The sequence below is a fragment of the Falco punctatus genome, assembly GCF_963210335.1.
Source record: "Falco punctatus genome assembly, chromosome: 3".
NCBI lineage: Eukaryota > Metazoa > Chordata > Aves > Falconiformes > Falconidae > Falco > Falco punctatus.
In genome coordinates, this window is record NC_137582.1 from 117,162,462 (window position 1) to 117,179,136 (window position 16,675).

The following is a 16,675-nucleotide window of genomic DNA, read 5'->3' on the forward strand; positions in this document are numbered from 1 at the left end:
CAGCTCTGATGCTGGGAGGATCGCAGCCCTGCTCTTGGGCTGATCCCAGCCCTGCCTCTGGGGAGATCCCAGTCCCACTCCTAGCGGGATGCCGGTCCTGATCTTGGGGGGTTCCCGGCCCCGCTCCCGGGGGGATCCCGGCCCCTCCCGAGCGGCCGCTGCGGGACACTCCGCGGCCCACCACGCTCCGAGCTCGGCGCCCCCTGAGCGCTTCCGGACACGCCCTTCCGGCGCGACACTGCGCCCTTCCTGCCGCCCCGCCCACCCGCGCTCCGCAGCCAATGAGCGCGCGAGGCGACAGTGACGGGGGCGGGGCCGGCGGGCGGTAGCTGTGCGATGGCGGCGTACCCGGGGCAGGTGGGGCCGCGGTGGGGCCGGGGGGCGGGCCGGGGGGCGCGGAGAGCGGAGCGGGGGCCGGGGTGAGGGGCGGCGCACGGGCCGGTACCGGTGGCACACCGGGCTCTGTCCCGTCCCCAGGGCTTCCCCGGCGCAGGACAGGCCCCCGGCGCGCCCCCGGCCGGCCCCTACCCCGGGGGTCCCTACGGACAGCCCTACGGCGGCCCCCAACCCGGGCCCTACGGAGGGGCGGCTCCCGCAGGTGAGTGGGGGGGGGTCCCTGTGGGGTGTACCCGCCCCCCTGGGTGACCCCGGGACGGGGGTGCGGGGTCGGGGGTGCGGGAGGGTCCCCCGGCCCGGCCCCACCGGTGTTCCGGCCCCGGTCCGTGCCAGGAGGGCTTGGCCTGGCACCCCTCGCTCGGCTGAATTCAGCGTGTAAGTGAAACCGAAAAGTCCCGGTTTATTATTTGGAAATCCCGAGGAGGAGCAGGAGGAGGAGGAGGAGCAGGAGGAAGGTGCCGAAGAGGCCGCACCCCGGAGCGCCAGCAAAGAAACTTCTCAGCCACGCACCTGCCTCCAGGCCCGGGCCGGGGCTGGTGGGGCGGCAGCGCCGTGGGTCGCTCCCCGGTCCCACGCTGCACCCGCAGCCTGACTCACGCCTCCCCCTTCCCCGGGCCCTGTAACCGGTTCTCCCGGCATCACCCAGCTGGAAAAGCTCCTTAGCACAGAGGTGCTGACAGGCTCCTGGGTGTTGGCTGCGTCCCTGTGAGCCGTCCCCAGGGCCGGAGCAGCCAGCAGCCTCTCTGAGGGAGGTGGCAGCTGCTGATGGCCTCCCCCCGCACAGGTAATGCCCCCCCGGGTGTGGACCCGGAGGCCTTCACCTGGTTCCAGGCGGTCGATGCCGATCACAGCGGGTACATCTCCGTGAAGGAGCTGAAGCAGGCACTGCTCAACTCCAACTGGTCAACATTCAACGATGAGACCTGCCTGCTGATGATAAGTGAGTCTGGGCGCTCCTTGCCCTCCTGCTCTTTAAGCTGATCCGTTTGAGACGTGCCTCTGTCGGGGTGAAGCCTGGGCTGCGTTCCCCTGTTACCTGGGCATCCCTTGCCTGAGCAGCTCTCTGGAGTGAGAGCTGAGCAACAGAGCAGCTCCGAGCACCCTTTTGGTGGAGAAGATGAGGCAGGGGGGTAAAATGCTGCTTGGGAAAGGGAATCCAGCTCTGCATGAGGCTGAGTGAGCCCCTGCTCCCGGAGAGGTAGGGAGGAAAGGGAGGGAGAGCTTCGGTAGAGAGCCAGAGTCACCCCGTTCGCCTGCTGGCCCCAGCATTGGGGTTTGGTGCCATTTCCTACCAGCCTGCTGGGGATGGTGTGGTCCTTGTTGATCGCAGTCCTGGTGAGGGAGGGCTTTTGGGGCCAGAGCAAGGTGCCAGGGAGCCATGGCACAGATCATGGGCTCTCTGAGAGTTTCTACAGCATGTCCTTGCTCTACTCCTTACTGCGCTGCTGCTGCTCTTCGCTCCTTCCTCCCCAGACATGTTCGATAAGACCAGGTCGGGACGCATAGACGTGTATGGCTTCTCAGCTTTGCTGCGCTTCATCCAGCAGTGGAAGAACCTCTTCCAGCAGTACGACAGGGACCAGTCAGGCTCCATCAGCTTCAACGAGCTCCAGCAAGGTGGGCAAGGGGCAGAGACACCAACCTGGCCCTTACCGAGCTCCCCGGGGATTGCTGTCTGGCTCTGCTTGGTGTTTATTTCCAGCCTGGTCTGGTGACTCCTGGCACCGTCCCTGCAGCAGGGCTGGGTGTCTCTGAGCTCCTCCCTTGCAGCCTGGGCTGCGGTCCATGCCTGTTGCTGTGCTGGTACATGCAGTGCTGGCTAAACCGGCTGTGGCAGAGCTGGTGCTGAGTCTTCCCATGGGACAGTTCCTTCCTTAAGGAAACCTAAGATGCCCCCTCAAATGGCGTGTGGGTAAAGCCTGTTTTTTGGGAGGAGCTCTTGGGTGTGTGTGTCTGATGAAGGGGAGGAATGTCTGGAATTCGTGCCTTGGTTTGGTTCCTCCCTCTGGAGAGCCCTGCCCGTGCACACCCACAGCCGAAGTGAACACCGTGAGGCGGTGGGAGATGGGGGGGTGTGCCAGCGCAGGGGAGAGAGGGCACAGCCTCTCTCCCTCCTGTCAGGAGAGTTTAATCTTGAGTGTTTCTTGCTCCCAGCTTTCTCCCAGATGGGCTATAACCTGAGCCCCCAGTTTAGCCAGCTGCTGATGGCCCGCTACGCCCAGCGATCCTCCAACCCCAGCATCCAGCTCGACCGCTTCATTCAGGTCTGCATGCAGCTCCAGAGCATGACCGATGCTTTCCGCGAGAAGGACACGGGGCTGGTGGGCAACGTGCGGCTGAGCTATGAGGACTTCCTCACAATGGTTGTGACTCGCATGATGTGATGCTCTCGGCGGAGGGCTGGGAGCTGGCTGGGAGCTCTGCGGGGCTCTCTGGAAGCAGCAGCCATCCTCAGCCTCACGCTGGGATGTGGCTGAGCCTCCCAAAGAGTGAGCTGTTTGCCCGGCCAGCTTTCCAGCCTGCTCCTGAGTAGCCCACAGTGCTGCTGGGGCCCTCCCAGCTTCAATTCCCTGTCCCCACTCAACGGCAGTGGGTGTCTCCACGCCAAACTGGAACCTGGTTCTGGGGCCATGCCACAGGGTGGGACAGCCAAACCAGTTGCCTGTGCCATGCCTCCCAGGGAGTGCTTAGATCCCTTGCCAGACACAAAATGATATTTCAATCCCACCTGCCCTGTCCCTCTGCTTGGCGGGATGTCTGCAGTGGAACAGCCCTGTCTCAGCACACTTCTGGAGGTTCTCTGGTGACCAAGAGCTGAGCCTTCATTAGAAAAGCAGAAGGAAGGGCACAAGTGATGGCAGAGCTCATCCTTCCTTGCCTCGCAGACTGCCCCTCCTTGCTGGGAGCACGTCCAGTCCCTCGGCCGTGCTGGAAATGCTCCGGCTTTCCCGGGGTCTGAGCCCTGTTTCTCTCCGGGCTGCTGGAATGGGCCACATTGCTGCTGCAGTCCCACACAGATCGTCAGCCTCCCTCTTGTTGCCAATCTCTGTTTTGATTCATATCTTGCCTGCTGGAGCCAAACTCAGAAACAGTTTAGAGCTTATTTTTACAGCGTTTGAATTAAAGGCGATGTGCACTGGCTGTGGAGTGGTTTGTGTTCACAGAGCGGCTGGTGGGGACACTGCCCTGCCTCCCGTCACCCCCCCGGGGCCAGCAGCCGCGCTGGGTGCGGGGTGGGGACATGTCCTGTGCCTGTACCCCTGCTCTGGGTGCTGCTCTCAGGGCTCGATACACTTTCCTGGAGTTAATTCTTACACGTTTTGTGCCAGCTTACAGAAAATAAGGTGCTGGCGTCTCTTGCTGAGCTACGACCAGGAATGTAAAGATTTGACCAATGCAAAAGTTTTTTTTTCCTTTGGTTTTAGAATGAACTCCAGGTGATTATCCTTTAATTGGCCTCACTGAGAAATCTCTGAGATGCTTTTTGAGAGACACGTTGCTATATTTGAAGGAATTTTTAGGTAGGAAAGTAGTTAAAAGACCCAGTAACTTACCGGCTGCTTTTAGAAGCAACAACCAGATGTGTTTTCCTCCACTTCAGCCAAAGGCAGGACTTTTTGTTCTGGAGCATCACTCGTCGTTCCAACAATATTTCTCATCTTGAGTCAGAGCTGCCCAGCCTCTCGAGAGGAGAGGTTTAAAGCAGAGGCGGTGGGGGCTGGCCCCCCCTCTCCCGTACTGTCACCCATGCTGTGGCTGTCGGCACCCCTGCAGGCTGTCACCACTCCTGGGCAGGGCTGTTGTGCAGCTGCAGGGATGACGGTGGGGTTGTGACCCCTGCCAGTGAGTCTGTGTATAGGCGTATGTGTGTGTAGATATATATATAAATACCCAGAGAAGTGTCTCTGTATAGACAGACACCCCTGTATACACACATCCACCCTTGTGCATATATAAATACACAAATCCACACCCTGTGTGTATGCATCTGTACACAAACACCACACGCACACACGCGCTTACTGACACTGTGTGTATATGGTGTGTGAACATGTATATACACGCGTGTAGAGAGAAAGGTGTGTGTATATATACACACAGTGTGTATATATACATACACACGGGGTGTGTGTATACATACAGTGTGTATATATACACTCTGTGTGTGTATATATATATATACGGTGTGTGTGTATACACACAGTGTGTATATATACACTCTGTGTGTGTATATATATATATACGGTGTGTGTGTATACACACAGTGTGTATATATAAACTCTGTGTGTGTGTATATATATACGGGGTGTGTGTATACATACACTCTGTGTATCTATATACTCTGTGTGTGTATATACACACGCAGAGTAACAGATACCCCTGATTGTGTATATATATGTATAGATACACACGCAGCATGCACACACACACGCTAACAGGCACTCCTGTATATATGCATGCTTACTGACACCCAGGTACACATATACACACACTGACACTGATGCTTATATAAACACACCCCACAGTGCCTGCATTAGACACCCCTAGGTGTGTATGTATATATACAGGGTAAGACACCCCTGTGTACCTATAGATATACTCACTAATAGACACCCCTATGTAGACACGTGCACACACTAACAGACACCCCAAATACATAGTAACAGCTACCGTGTGTGCGTTTGGACACAGACTCTAAGATACACTTGTGCGTGCCTCTACACACAGTAACACTTTATATACATACATACATACACCTCCAACAACTTTGCACACACACATGTATTCACACCCCGGCACTAACAGCCACCCCGTGCGTACACAGATACACACAGCCCTTGGGTACACACATGTGGCCACCCTGTGCCTGTACCTAGAGAGACACCTGTCTTGGAGTGTATGTGCACACAGGCAATGCTTTTGTACACACACACTAGCAGACACTGCTGGTTGTGGTTTTTTGAGGGTGATATATATACATACACACCCCAACAGGCACTGCTGGTTGTGTTTTTTAGATATATATACATGCACATATAGTAACAGGCACTGCTGGCTGTGGTTTTTAGATATATACACACACCAACAGGCACTGCTGGGTGTGTCTTTTAGGTATATATGCACACACATACAGTAATAGACACTGCTGGTTGTATTTTTTTAGAGCTATATATGCACACACACACTCTCTAACAGACACTGCTAGTTGTGGGGTTTTTAATGCATATATATATATACACACACACAAAGACACTTTTTACAAAATTATGGATATAGTGCACACACACACAAAAAGCCATTGTGTGTGTATGTGTACCTTTGCACACTCTGTGTGTGTGCCTGTGCACTGTGTGTGCCTGTACATACTGTGTGTGTATGTGTGCCTGTACATACCCTCTGTGTGTATATGCGTGTGTACCTGTGCACACTGTGTGTGTGTGCGCGTGCACACCTGTGTGTGGGTGCCTGTGCACACTGTGCATGCCTGTACACACCGTGTGTGTCTGTGTGTGTGTACCTGTGCATGTCTGTGTCTGCACATACCCTCTGTGTGTGTGTGCGTGCACATCTGTGCACACTGTGCGTGCCTGTACATACCGTGTGCGTGCGTGTACCTGTGCACACTCTGTGTGAGTACACACCTGTGTGTGTGTGCCCATGCACACTGTGCATGCCTGTACATACCGTGTGTGTGTACCTGTGCATGTCTGTGTCTGCACATACCTTGTGTGTGTGTGTGTGTGTGTGTACCTGTGCACACTCTGTGTGTGAGTGCACACCTGTGTGTGTGCCTGTGCACACTGTGCGTGCCTGTACATACTGTGTGTGTGTGTACCTGTGCATGTCTGTGTCTGCACATACCCTGTGTGTGTGTGTGTGCACCTGTGCACACTCCGTGTGTGTGTGCCTGTACAGTGTGTGTGTGTGTACCTGTGCATGTCTGTGTCTGCACATACCCTGTGTGTGTGTGTGTGTGTGCGCACCTGTGCACACTGTGTGTGCCTGTACATACAGTGTGTGTGTGTGTACCTGTGCATGTCTGTGTCTGCACATACCTTGTGTGTGTGTGTGTGTGTACCTGTGCACACTCTGTGTGTGAGTGCACACCTCTGTGTGTGTGCCTGTGCACACTGTGCGTGCCTGTACATACAGGGGGTGTGTGTGCGTGTGTACCTGTGCATGTCTGTGTCTGCACATACCCTGTGTGTGTGTGTGTGTACCTGTGCACACTCTGTGTGTGAGTGCACACCTCTGTGTGTGTGCCTGTGCACACTGTGCGTGCCTGTACATACAGGGGGTGTGTGTACCTGTGCATGTCTGTGTCTGCACATACCCTCTATGTGTGTGTGTGTGTGTACCTGTGCATGTCTGTGTCTGCACATACCCTGTGTGTGTGTGTGTGTGCATCTGTGCACACTGTGCGTGCCTGTACATACGGGGTGTGTGTGTGTGTGTGTGTGTGTGTGTACCTGTGCACACTCTGTGTGTGAGTGCACACCTCTGTGTGTGTGCCTGTGCACACTGTGCATGCCTGTACATACTGTGTGTGTGTACCTGTGCATGTCTGTGTCTGCACATACCCTGTGTGTGTGTGTGTGTGTACACCTGTGCACACTCCGTGTGTGTGTGCCTGTGCACGCTGTCCGTGCTTGTACACACCGTGTGTGGTGCAGGTGCAGGCTGCCACCACCAGGTGGCGCCCCACTCCGCACTGTGGGTGCCCTGGGGCGGGGGGCGCAGGGAGCGCGAGCCCGCGCAGCACATACCTCCGAGAGAAGCAGCCGCGGTGGCACAGCTGGCAGTGGTGGCATCCTTGGCTGTGTGGTGGCACTCCTGGCTGCAGTGGCACGCCTGGCCGTGGGTGTCTGTGGTGGCACGCAGGCTGTGGTGGCACTCCTGGCTGCCAGGTGGCTGTGGTGGCACTGCTGACTACGGGATGGCTGCGTGGTGGCACTGCTGGCCCCGGTGGCCTGTGTGGCTGCACGTGTCCACGGCGCGTCCAGCGCTGGCCGCGGTCACGGCGATGCCGGAAGGTGCACAATGAGCGGGGCCTTATCTCACCCCACAGCCCTTCCCGGGGCCACGGCTGGGCCCCCCCGGCCCAGGGCAGGCAGGGGGCAGCGGGGCCACGTGCCCCCACCCCCAAGGAGCACACCCTGCTGGCAGTCAGGCTTCAATAAGTTTATTTACAAATAATAAAAAGCAAAATAAATACGAAGTCTTAAAAGTACAGCCCTGGGGGAGGGCGGGGGCGGGGGGGGGGCAGACTCTGCTGATGTGTGGTCCCAAGTTGTGGCCCCACCAGGACGGGGACACTGCAGGGCTGAGCCCCGCGCTCCCCCCCCCCCCATCCCCACAGTCCCCAGAGGGGTTGGTAGGGGCCATAGCACCATAGGAAGGGGCAGGGGGGACAGTGGGGGCACCCTCCTGACCCCCAGCGCCAACCCCCAGCCCTGGGGGGCACTGGTGAACCCCCCCGGCACCGCTGGATTATTTCACTCCTCTGGCTCCAGGGCTGCCCAGGGCGGGGGGGGGGGCAGCAGCTCAGGGGGGGCAGGATCCCTGGGGGTCCCAGCAGTGTGCCCCCAGCCCCACACACGTGCCAGCAGCAGGGGGAGAAGGGGGGGTGAAGCCCCCAGTGCTGGCTGGGGCCGGGGGGGAGCAGCCAGCTTTGAAGAGCCCCCGGCAGCCACCGAAGCCGAGCCGAGCCCGGGGCGGGGGGATTAGCGGGTAAATCCCACGGGCACCCCCGGCCACATGCCCCGTGCACGCACCGCTGCACCCAGCCGCCACGTCAGCACAGGGGGGGCACGCAGCCCCCAAGGGAAGGGGACCCAGGGGACAGTCCCATGCCCTTGGCTGGCGGCACAGGGCTGCGTGGCAGAGGAGGGGGTGTCCCACCCCACGGGTACCCCCAGGAGGGGACGGAGGGGCTGCGGTGCTGGGCAGGGCCATCGTGGGGACAAGGACATCTGCGGGGCAGGGGGGCCCCGGGGTGGGAGGGCTGTGGGGGGGTCACTTGTGGGGCATGTCCTCCATGCTGACGCGGCCCCAGACGCCCACCACAAAGGTCTCCACCTCGCACTCGTTGACGCCGCGGGCGATGCGAAAGTGGCCGCCCTCGCCCCACGCTGTGCCCCAGGAGTTGGCTGCGGTCTGTGGAAGGGACAGGGGACACAGCTCAGTGTTGGGGTGCCCAGCTGGACCTCCCCTCCAACCCCGAGCTGGATCCCACCCGGGCACAGGAAAGCAGCCCTGGCACCCACCCACCTCCATAACCGAGTCCCAACGAACTCGTGACACCCACCAACACTCACCCAGTATTTTTGGATCTGGCCATCAGGCAGCTGCTCTTCTCCCCACCTGCCGCAGGAGAGAAGGCTAGTGAGGGGGGGGTCCCCAGGCACCCCTCGGGCTGCACCCCCATCCTGCCCAGCACCAGGTGCTGTGTGGACCCCACTCACTTCCCAGCCCCGGCACCTCCCCGAGGGCCAGGCTGAGAGATTTACGCCCACTCCCAGAACACAGGCAGGTACGTCCAGCCGTGGGGCAGAGGAAGGAGCACAGGGCAGCTGGCCCCGCTCCCCTCCTCGGGCTCTGCACCTCCAGCCGCCCTCCCTCCCCTGATGGGGCTGAGCACCACACACTCATGTCACTTGTGGCCACAGCCCTGCCACGAGCATCAGCCCCCTCCTTCCCTCCCTGCTTCCTCTCTCTGCCTGGAGGAAAGGGACGCCTTTCCTTCCCCGCTTCTCCCACCCAGAGCGGGACACCCCACAGCCCCCCATCCCCCACCTACCCGGTGATTTTGACCGAATGGGTCCCATGTCTCTGGTGCTTCGGCCCCTTCCCCTCAGCCACCGGTGTGTGCCGATAGATCCCGCTTTTGTACATGAAGAAATCCTCGTGCACCTCCAGGATGGCTGCAGGAAGGGGGGAGAGGGTCTGGGGATGCTGCCTGTGTCCCCAGGGATGGGGTGCTGAGCCCCCGGGGCCCCACGTCCCCCAGGGTGGAGGATACAGGCACCAGGGACACAGGGCATCGCCTGGGAGGAGGGAAGGCAGCGGCCGGATCCTCCCACAGGCAATGTGACAAGACTCAGCAGAGGATTAAAAAAATAATCATAAAGTAAAATAAAACCAACTGCCGAGACGGAGATTAAATCTCAGGAGTTAATGAGCAACAAGTGCCCACTGGTGTGGGCAGCTGACGGGCACCCCGGGGCCGGCGAGAGCACGGCGCTGCCCGGGCACGCAGCTAAACATTAAGCAGGGAGAGCAGCTGAGGTGGGGGGTCCTGTCCCCCACGCTGGCCCCCAGCCCCAGGCTTCAATCCCCCTCCAGCCATTGCAGCACTCAGCTTTGGGGTCTGCGGGTGGGGTGCCCACGCCGGCTCCCTACCTTGCACGGGGCCGTTCTCCAGCAGCTCCTTCATGATCTCCTTCTCCTGCAAGCACAGAGCTGGGTGATACCAGGGCTGGGACCCCCGGCACTGCCCCCCCCACCCCCCACCCCCGGGGATGCAGGCAGAGGCCGCTTTGGCACCCATGGGTGGGTGTTGTGGAGATGCTGGGTGGAGGTGCAGCTCCCCTGCGGGCTCCACAGCAGGTTTTTCCCAGCTTCGTTTCCAAACTTGGCTTTTCCAGGCAAACCCACCCCGAGCCAAGCCCCTTCCCGCTCCCCACACCAAACAGCTCCCGCTTCGCCCACGCCGGCGGCTCGGCCCGTCCCGGCCCCATCCCACGGGCACTCACGCTGGAGGAGAGGCGGTAGGCAGGGGTGGACTGGTAAATCTCGTTGGCGTGGGTCTGGGGGTTGGGGCAGCGTGCGGTCGCCTGCCGCTTGCCCCTGCCTGTGGAGCGGCTGTGCATCATGCAGGGCTGTGCCGCCGGCTGGCTCTCCTGGCTGGTGAAGGGGTAGCACTCATCCGTCACCACCCTGGGCAGAGGGACAAGGACATGAGGAAGGACCATCCCCATCCCTACCCTGACCCCCACTCCCATCCCTGAACCCCACTCTCCATCCTGCCTGGGCTGGCCCCCCTCAGTGCCCACCTGCCCAAGGGACAGCCCTGGGGGCAGCATGTGCACGGGGCACCCCAGGCTCTTGCCCCCCAGGGAAGAAGAACTTTGAACCCCCTTATCCCACCCCATCCCGCCTCTGCCCCCCCTGCCCCATCCCCGCTCACCCTCGCCGGCGGAGGTACCACCAGGCGCCGTCCAGCCGCCCTCCGCTGCAGCCCCGCTGGTTGCGCGTGTCGCAGGACAGGAGGTTTTGGGGTGACAGGGCGGGTGTCATGTGTCCCATGGAGTGGATAGAGATGCGGTCCGAGGCGACAGCTAGGAGCGAGCAGGGGGTCAGGGAGGGGCGGCTGCTCCCCCAGGTCCTGTCCCGCTCCCCAGCCCCACAGCGGCAGGTTTAGTCTCTGTCCCCACCAGCCATCCCACCCCACCCCATCCCACCCCATCTCACCCGCCGTAGAAAAGGCCCAGGAACCAGCGCAGTTGCCCTGGTCCAAGGGCTCATGGATCATCCCCGGCCACTTCGCGGCTGCATCGAAGTGGCGAGGCAGCACCTCGTTGGAGTCCATGTTCATCTGCGGAGGCAGAGCCGAGGGGTGCTCAGTGCACAGGGACCCCCGTCTCCTTCCCCCTGCCCACCACAGCCCACCCACAGCATTTCCCACCCTCCGAGCAGGGTCCCAGCTGGCATTAGCATCCCCCAGCCCCGCTGCAGGACCCTCAGGACAGGGACACCCATATGCAGCACCTCCCACCCTCCGAGCAGGGTCCCAGCTGGCCTTAGCATCCCCCAGCCCCGCTGCAGGATCCTTCAGGACAGGGACACCCGTAGTCCTGGGCAAGTACGATGAGGATTTGGTTGCCCCCTTGTCCCAAAGGAGCCAGATCCCTCAACTTTCACTAAATTTGGGCTCCTCAACCCCAGTAGCTCCTCATGCAACAACAGCACCCAGTGCCCTGTCTCTGCCCCACCGCAGGTGGCACGGCGCTGGGCGCCTCAAGCCCCTCATTGTGGCCTCTGGTCAGCTCTCGCCCAGCCGCTGGCTCATGCGCAGCCTTTCCACCCTTCGAGGGGGGACAGTGCCCCCACGCCGGCCGTGCATGCCTCAGCCTTCCTGGCGAGGACGTGGCCACGACACCCGCCTTATCCTACTGCAGGAAGCGTCTCTAAAATTAAACCTCACTGGGAGTCAACGTCACAGCACTGGGAGTCAAGGTCACGGCACCGGGTGTGCACTGCGTGCGATGCTCGCTCCCCGCCAGCACCCATGGGACCCCCGGCCGCTGCCCACCCCGAAGGGGGGCTGGTTTTGGGGGCAGCCCGGGGGCAGGAGGAGGCACCCCACTCGCAAAGCGCTGGCGCTGCCGGCTCTGCCGACTCAGCAGCTGTGGGGCTGGCTTTCCGATGGGAAACCGGCACGGAGGAGCGGGGGAAAAAACAACACTGGCAGCCTGGGGATTGTCAGGGGGAATTTGCTGAGCTGCTGTCTCCAAACACAAGGGCTGCCCGCGACACCCACCCAGCATGGCCCCTTCCCTGCCTCCCCCCCCAGTACAGAGCCCCCTCCCAGGGACGAGGACAGGGCGGGGACATCACTAGCTAAGGCGATGGTGAATCATTGGGTCAAGCCATAGGACAGGCAGGCTCAGCCCTTGGCGTGCCTCAGTTTCCCTTTGCATCTGTGGTGACTCACCTGCATCTCGTTCATGTTCATGACGGTGGGAGAGGGCCGGAACGTGCCCAGGCGGTGCCGGATCCCATCCTCCAGCGTCATGCCCCAAAACTGGCTGTAGTTGGCAGCTCTCCAGCTGCATGGGAGGAGGGGGACAGGTCAGGGGTGCCCCAGAAAGCAGCAAGGGCTGAAGCGTCCCTTCCCCATCCTCCCAGTGCCCGGTCCTTACCCATAATTGCCCTTGTTGATGGCGTCGATCAGCTCCCCATCCATCAGGCAGGCATGGTCTTCACACTGCCACTGCCCGTTGGGGCTGCAGGTGCTGCAGAAGGGACAGCACCGAAGAGAACCGTCAGCTGGGGAGGGACGGTGTCCCTGGGGTGACCGGGGGGATCCCGGGTGCCAGGGTCCTGCTGCCATTGCGGCCAGCCAGCAAGGGGCCAGGGCTACTCCTGCACCAGGGTCTGGGGGTCACACTGTGGCTTGGCACCGCGGGATGGGGTGTAGCTGGGCCAGGAGCGGGTTGGCAGCCCTCTGCGTGGGCCTGGGGGCTGTCGTGTCCCCCCAGCCCGGGTCCCCGCAGGAGCCCAGAGGGTAGATAGAGCACGGGACAGAAAATCAGCTGAAAAGCAGCCAGGCCTGCAGACAGCAGAGCAGGGCTTGGATGCCAGCCTGGGGAGGGGATTCGGGGCTGGCTGTCCCCCAGCCAGGGGCGAGCTGCTCTGACCAGGTTAGCTGGGAGCCCTGCAGCACCCACAGGGAGAACCGGGGCAGGGGGTGGCTGGAGGGGATGTGCCGGGTCCGAGTCCCCCTGGGAAGCCCTGGGCTGTGCTCCCCTCTGGGAGCTGAGCAATGCTTGGCACGCTCCCTCCTGCCCGCTGAGCTCCGGCACACTCTTCCCTTTTAAGGAGCCGTGCAAGGCCGGAGCTGTGTCCTGCCAGCCTGGCCCCGATCCTGCCAGCAGCACCTGCACCCCCACACTCACCCCCTCCCCATCCCCAAGCGCTCCCAGCGCTGCACTGGTGACCCCACACCTGGCTGTTAAATCCCTGGGGACTCCCACGGGAGCACCTTGGGGTGCAGCCAGCCGGGTGCCCATGGTAGCCCCCTCCACTTCACCCTGGCAATGCATTTGCCCCCTGCCAACCCCCCCAAGACCCCACGGGAGCCAAGCAGGGACAAGGTCTGGGGTGAAGTGCTGCAGAAATTGCTGCTTTGCAGGCGCCAAGTGCGGGGGAAGGTTTTGGCAAGAAGAGCCTCAGCCCCCAGGGGCCAGCACTGCTGGGGAAGGGATGCTTTCCCAGCAGCTGGGACCAGTCATGCCAGTGCAGGGCTTGGGGACATCGACCTCCCCTTGGGGTTCGGGGTCATACTCCAGCCCAGTGTGTCTTGGCGCCACGGTCCCAGAGAAACGCTGGGCAGCACTGGGGCTTCAGGGAGGGCTTGAGCTGGCTTTGCAAGCGCACACGCCTGCACACACATGCACACACACGTGCTTATGCCCTCACACATGCCCCAGACGGAGCCTTTGATTTCCCTTATCTACCGCATCGCTGCGAGGCAGCCAGCCCTGCTGTGTTTGCTCCTTGTCTACGGGCAGATCTGCGCCCGCAGGTTCCCCGATCCCCCACCTCCAGGATGCCATTAATACCACCACGTTCCGGATAAACCCTGCACCGCTCGCTAACACAGACGGACGGGTTGCTTGCACCCAAGCAAGCAGCAGGGCTGGACTCTTGCTGCCTAGCACCGAGACACCGTGGCTGCCAGGTGCAAACACATGCCGTCAGGCTTGGGCAAGCTGGGCTCGGACCAATGGGGCCAGAAAATCCTCGGCAGCGCCAGGGTCATAGAGGCAGCCCGCAGCCAGCCTGGCCGCACGCTAACCTGGTGGAGCCAGCGGCTCCCACAAAGGCATGCACTGAAATTTGGGAGCGGCTCAAGGCCCCGGGCTCTTTGCTTGGAATATGCCGGAACAAAGGCACCTGGCACCAGCCCTTGCCACCCAGCTCGGGCCCTGCGCTCCCGCCGTGCCGGCTGAGGGTAGCCCTGGTGTCCGTGGCCCCCCAGCACCCTTCTGCTGGGCAAAGCAGCATGCCCGGCTGTGCCCGCATGGCACGGGGAGCATGGAGGCACTCACCACAGGTTGCAGTTCTCCTGGTAGGTGGCTCCAGTAGGGTAGCTGCGGCTGGCGCGGGCACAGCCTGGGTGGGAGACAGGAGAGCCTTGGTCAGCGCCTGGGGTCTTACCAGCATCCCCATGGTTCCGGGGGGGGGGGGAAACACAGGGAAAATAAATGTGGTCCTTAAAGCCAGGCAGGTGCCCAGCTGCATCTTGGTCATGTTCAAGCTCATGACCAGCTCGCACCCCACAGCGCAGGGTGGGAGCAGGGCTGGCTCGGCACCGGGAGGGTTAACCATGGGGTTGCGTGTGGGGCTGCTGAGCAGAGCCAGGCTCACACACCCAGCCTGGCGGGACGGGGATAAAGGGGCCAGTTGTACCCAGGAGCTGGCTCTGCTCTGCAGGGACTTCTTAGAGAGCCTTGTGCTGTGCGGCGGGGGCTGCCCGTGCCCCCTTCTCGCCCCCGTCGGCCCTGCCTGTCCCAGCTGCCAGGCGGGTTGAGTCAGGGCCAGCATCTGCCTGCCCCAGACATGACACGGGAAGCTGGGATGGATTCCCCCCCCCCCCCCCCCCCCCCCCCCCCCCCCGCTCCTGCTCTGCCCCACAGGTATGCACTGCTGGAGCTGCCCCTCCGCCCCGCACAGCCCTGCCCGTGGGGAGGCACAGAGGACGGGCTGCGGGGCTCCGGGCTGCTCCCAGCCCCATTCCTGGCAGCCCAGCCACTTTCTAGGAGTTTCTGCAGCTCTGAAGCAGCTCTGCAGCGAAAGCAGGGCTGTGGAGTGCTACACCCAGCTGCGTTCACCCCCCTGAGGGGCACCAGTGGCATTAGCCAGCACCTTGGACACCCCAGAGCTGGCCTCTGGCACCGCCAAGACCCCTGCCCGGCTGGGCTGGGGGCTGCCTCACCTGGGGCTTTAGGGAAGGGGGCCGGGATGCCCAGGCAGTATTCCCAGAAGTCAGGGCAGCAGTCGGAGACGGTGCGGTTGCAGAAAAGGTCGCAGTAGCAGAGGGTGTCGTGGTAGGGCACGGTGCAGCCGTCGTCGCGGCCGTGGCAGCAGACGTCCCCTTGCTGGCAGTAGGACCCACCGGCATCGTAGACCCCATGCTCGTACAAGCCGGGGCCCAGCTCCCGGCGGGTGCGTACCCGGGAAGCCAGGGCCACCTGGGCCAGCAGCCAGAGGCACAGCAGGGCCCGCAGCAGGCGCATGCTGCCACCAATGTCCCCAGACCTGCAGCCGCTGCAGGGAGGGCAGTGAGCAGGTGGGGGGGCAGCTGGGGGTCCTGCGGGCACCCTACGCCAGTCCCATCTCGTGGGGTCGCCCACCCTGACCGGCCCATGGAGCCCCCACCTTGCCCTCCCCCCGGGATGCTCAAAATCTTCACGTTTTTTAACTCCCCTTGCGACCACCCTGGCTCTGGGGACCCTCAGCGCGATGCTCCAAAACACCGGCTTCCCCCCAGGTGCCCACTCCCCGGGTGGCCGAGCAGCCCCGTGCCCACCCACACCTGAACCCCCACCTCCAACTGGAAAACCCCAGTGGGATGGGGCTCCCCATGGCACCCAGGGGGGCTGCCTGGACCCCCTGCTTCCAGCCCCGGTGCCGGTCCCCGCCGGGGCTCCCCATGGCACCCAGGGGGGCTGCCTGGACCCCCTGCTTCCAGCCCCGGTGCCGGTCCCCGCCGGGGCTCCCCATGGCACCCAGGGGGGCTGCCTGGACCCCCTGCTTCCAGCCCCGGTGCCGGTCCCCGCCGGGGCTCCCCATGGCACCCGGGGGGGCTGCCCGGACCCCCGCTCTCAGTCCCCGGCGCCGCCAAGGCGCAGGCGGTGCGATGAGCTGCCCGGTCTCAGCCCGCGGGGTCGGGGCGGGGGGTGATGGTGGTGCTGGGGGCTCGGGGTGGGGTGGGGGGTGGGGATGCCAGGGGGCACGACCCTCGCCCATCCCCGCTGCCCCGTACCTGCCGCGCCCGCCGCTCCGCGCCGCCGCCGAGCGCCTCCTCCGCACCCGCCGCTCCTTATAGCCGCGCCCCGGCCGGGGGGGCGTGGGGAGGTGCCGGGGGCAGCCGCGGGCGGAGCGGAGCCCAGCGGGGCGGGGGTCGAGCCCCGGGGCGGGGGGTGGGTTTGTCCTGGGAGACCGCGGCCCGGACGCCCCGTGCCCGAGGACCCCGGCGGCACCTGGTCCCCCGTGGGGCCGGGGGTCCCCCCGGCTCCCACACGTGCTGGGGGGTCCCGGCAGTGCTGCTCCATCCGGGGGCTCCCTCCGCTGGCTGGGGCAGGGTGTGGGGAGGGGGGCTGCGTGCCCACCCCCTTCCAGCACCCCAGCTGCCATGTGGACAGCTGGATGCCAGCGAGACGGGGGCATCCCGTCACAGCCCAGGGCACGGAGTCGGTGCCACTTGGAGCCCCCCCTGCCAGCATCCAGCCAGCTGCTCGTAGGCCGGGGAGGGGGGGTCTTGGCTGCCCCA

At 62.8% G+C, this 16,675-nt stretch overlaps 2 protein-coding genes across 2 annotated transcripts; one reads left to right on the forward strand and one right to left on the reverse strand.

The window, feature by feature from the left end:
* Positions 1-212: 212 nt before the first annotated feature.
* Positions 213-3,537, forward strand: PEF1 (penta-EF-hand domain containing 1). Its single transcript, XM_080379403.1, has 5 exons — positions 213-357; positions 478-598; positions 1,181-1,336; positions 1,870-2,013; positions 2,551-3,537. The coding sequence occupies exons 1-5, from the start codon at positions 337-339 to the stop codon at positions 2,778-2,780; spliced, it is 672 nt and encodes a 223-aa protein (XP_080235529.1). The 5' UTR covers positions 213-336; the 3' UTR covers positions 2,781-3,537.
* A 4,026-nt stretch (positions 3,538-7,563) lies between these two features.
* Positions 7,564-16,674, reverse strand: TINAGL1 (tubulointerstitial nephritis antigen like 1). The gene is made up of 12 exons (XM_080379372.1): positions 16,169-16,674; positions 15,119-15,450; positions 14,232-14,295; positions 12,321-12,413; positions 12,113-12,227; positions 10,870-10,993; positions 10,586-10,736; positions 10,152-10,335; positions 9,799-9,844; positions 9,197-9,320; positions 8,715-8,760; positions 7,564-8,553 (listed from the first exon to the last, which is right to left on the reverse strand). The coding sequence occupies exons 1-12, from the start codon at positions 16,570-16,572 to the stop codon at positions 8,413-8,415; spliced, it is 1,824 nt and encodes a 607-aa protein (XP_080235498.1). The 5' UTR covers positions 16,573-16,674; the 3' UTR covers positions 7,564-8,412.
* Position 16,675: the final 1 nt, after the last annotated feature.

Bases quoted from the DNA above. Each gene is read 5' to 3' on its own strand.
- PEF1 (XM_080379403.1), top strand. From the start codon at position 337: ATGGCGGCGTACCCGGGGCAG. The intron at 358-477 runs GTGGGGCCGCGG...TCCCGTCCCCAG, and splicing joins TGGCGGCGTACCCGGGGCAG to GGCTTCCCCGGCGCAGGACA. The intron at 1,337-1,869 runs GTGAGTCTGGGC...CTTCCTCCCCAG, and splicing joins GACCTGCCTGCTGATGATAA to ACATGTTCGATAAGACCAGG.
- TINAGL1 (XM_080379372.1), bottom strand. From the start codon at position 16,572: ATGCCCCCGTCTCGCTGGCATCCAGCTGTCCACATGGCAGCTGGGGTG. The intron at 14,296-15,118 runs GTGAGGCAGCCC...TCTCCCACCCAG, and splicing joins CCCCTTCCCTAAAGCCCCAG to GCTGTGCCCGCGCCAGCCGC. The intron at 12,228-12,320 runs GTAAGGACCGGG...CCTCCCATGCAG, and splicing joins ATCAACAAGGGCAATTATGG to CTGGAGAGCTGCCAACTACA.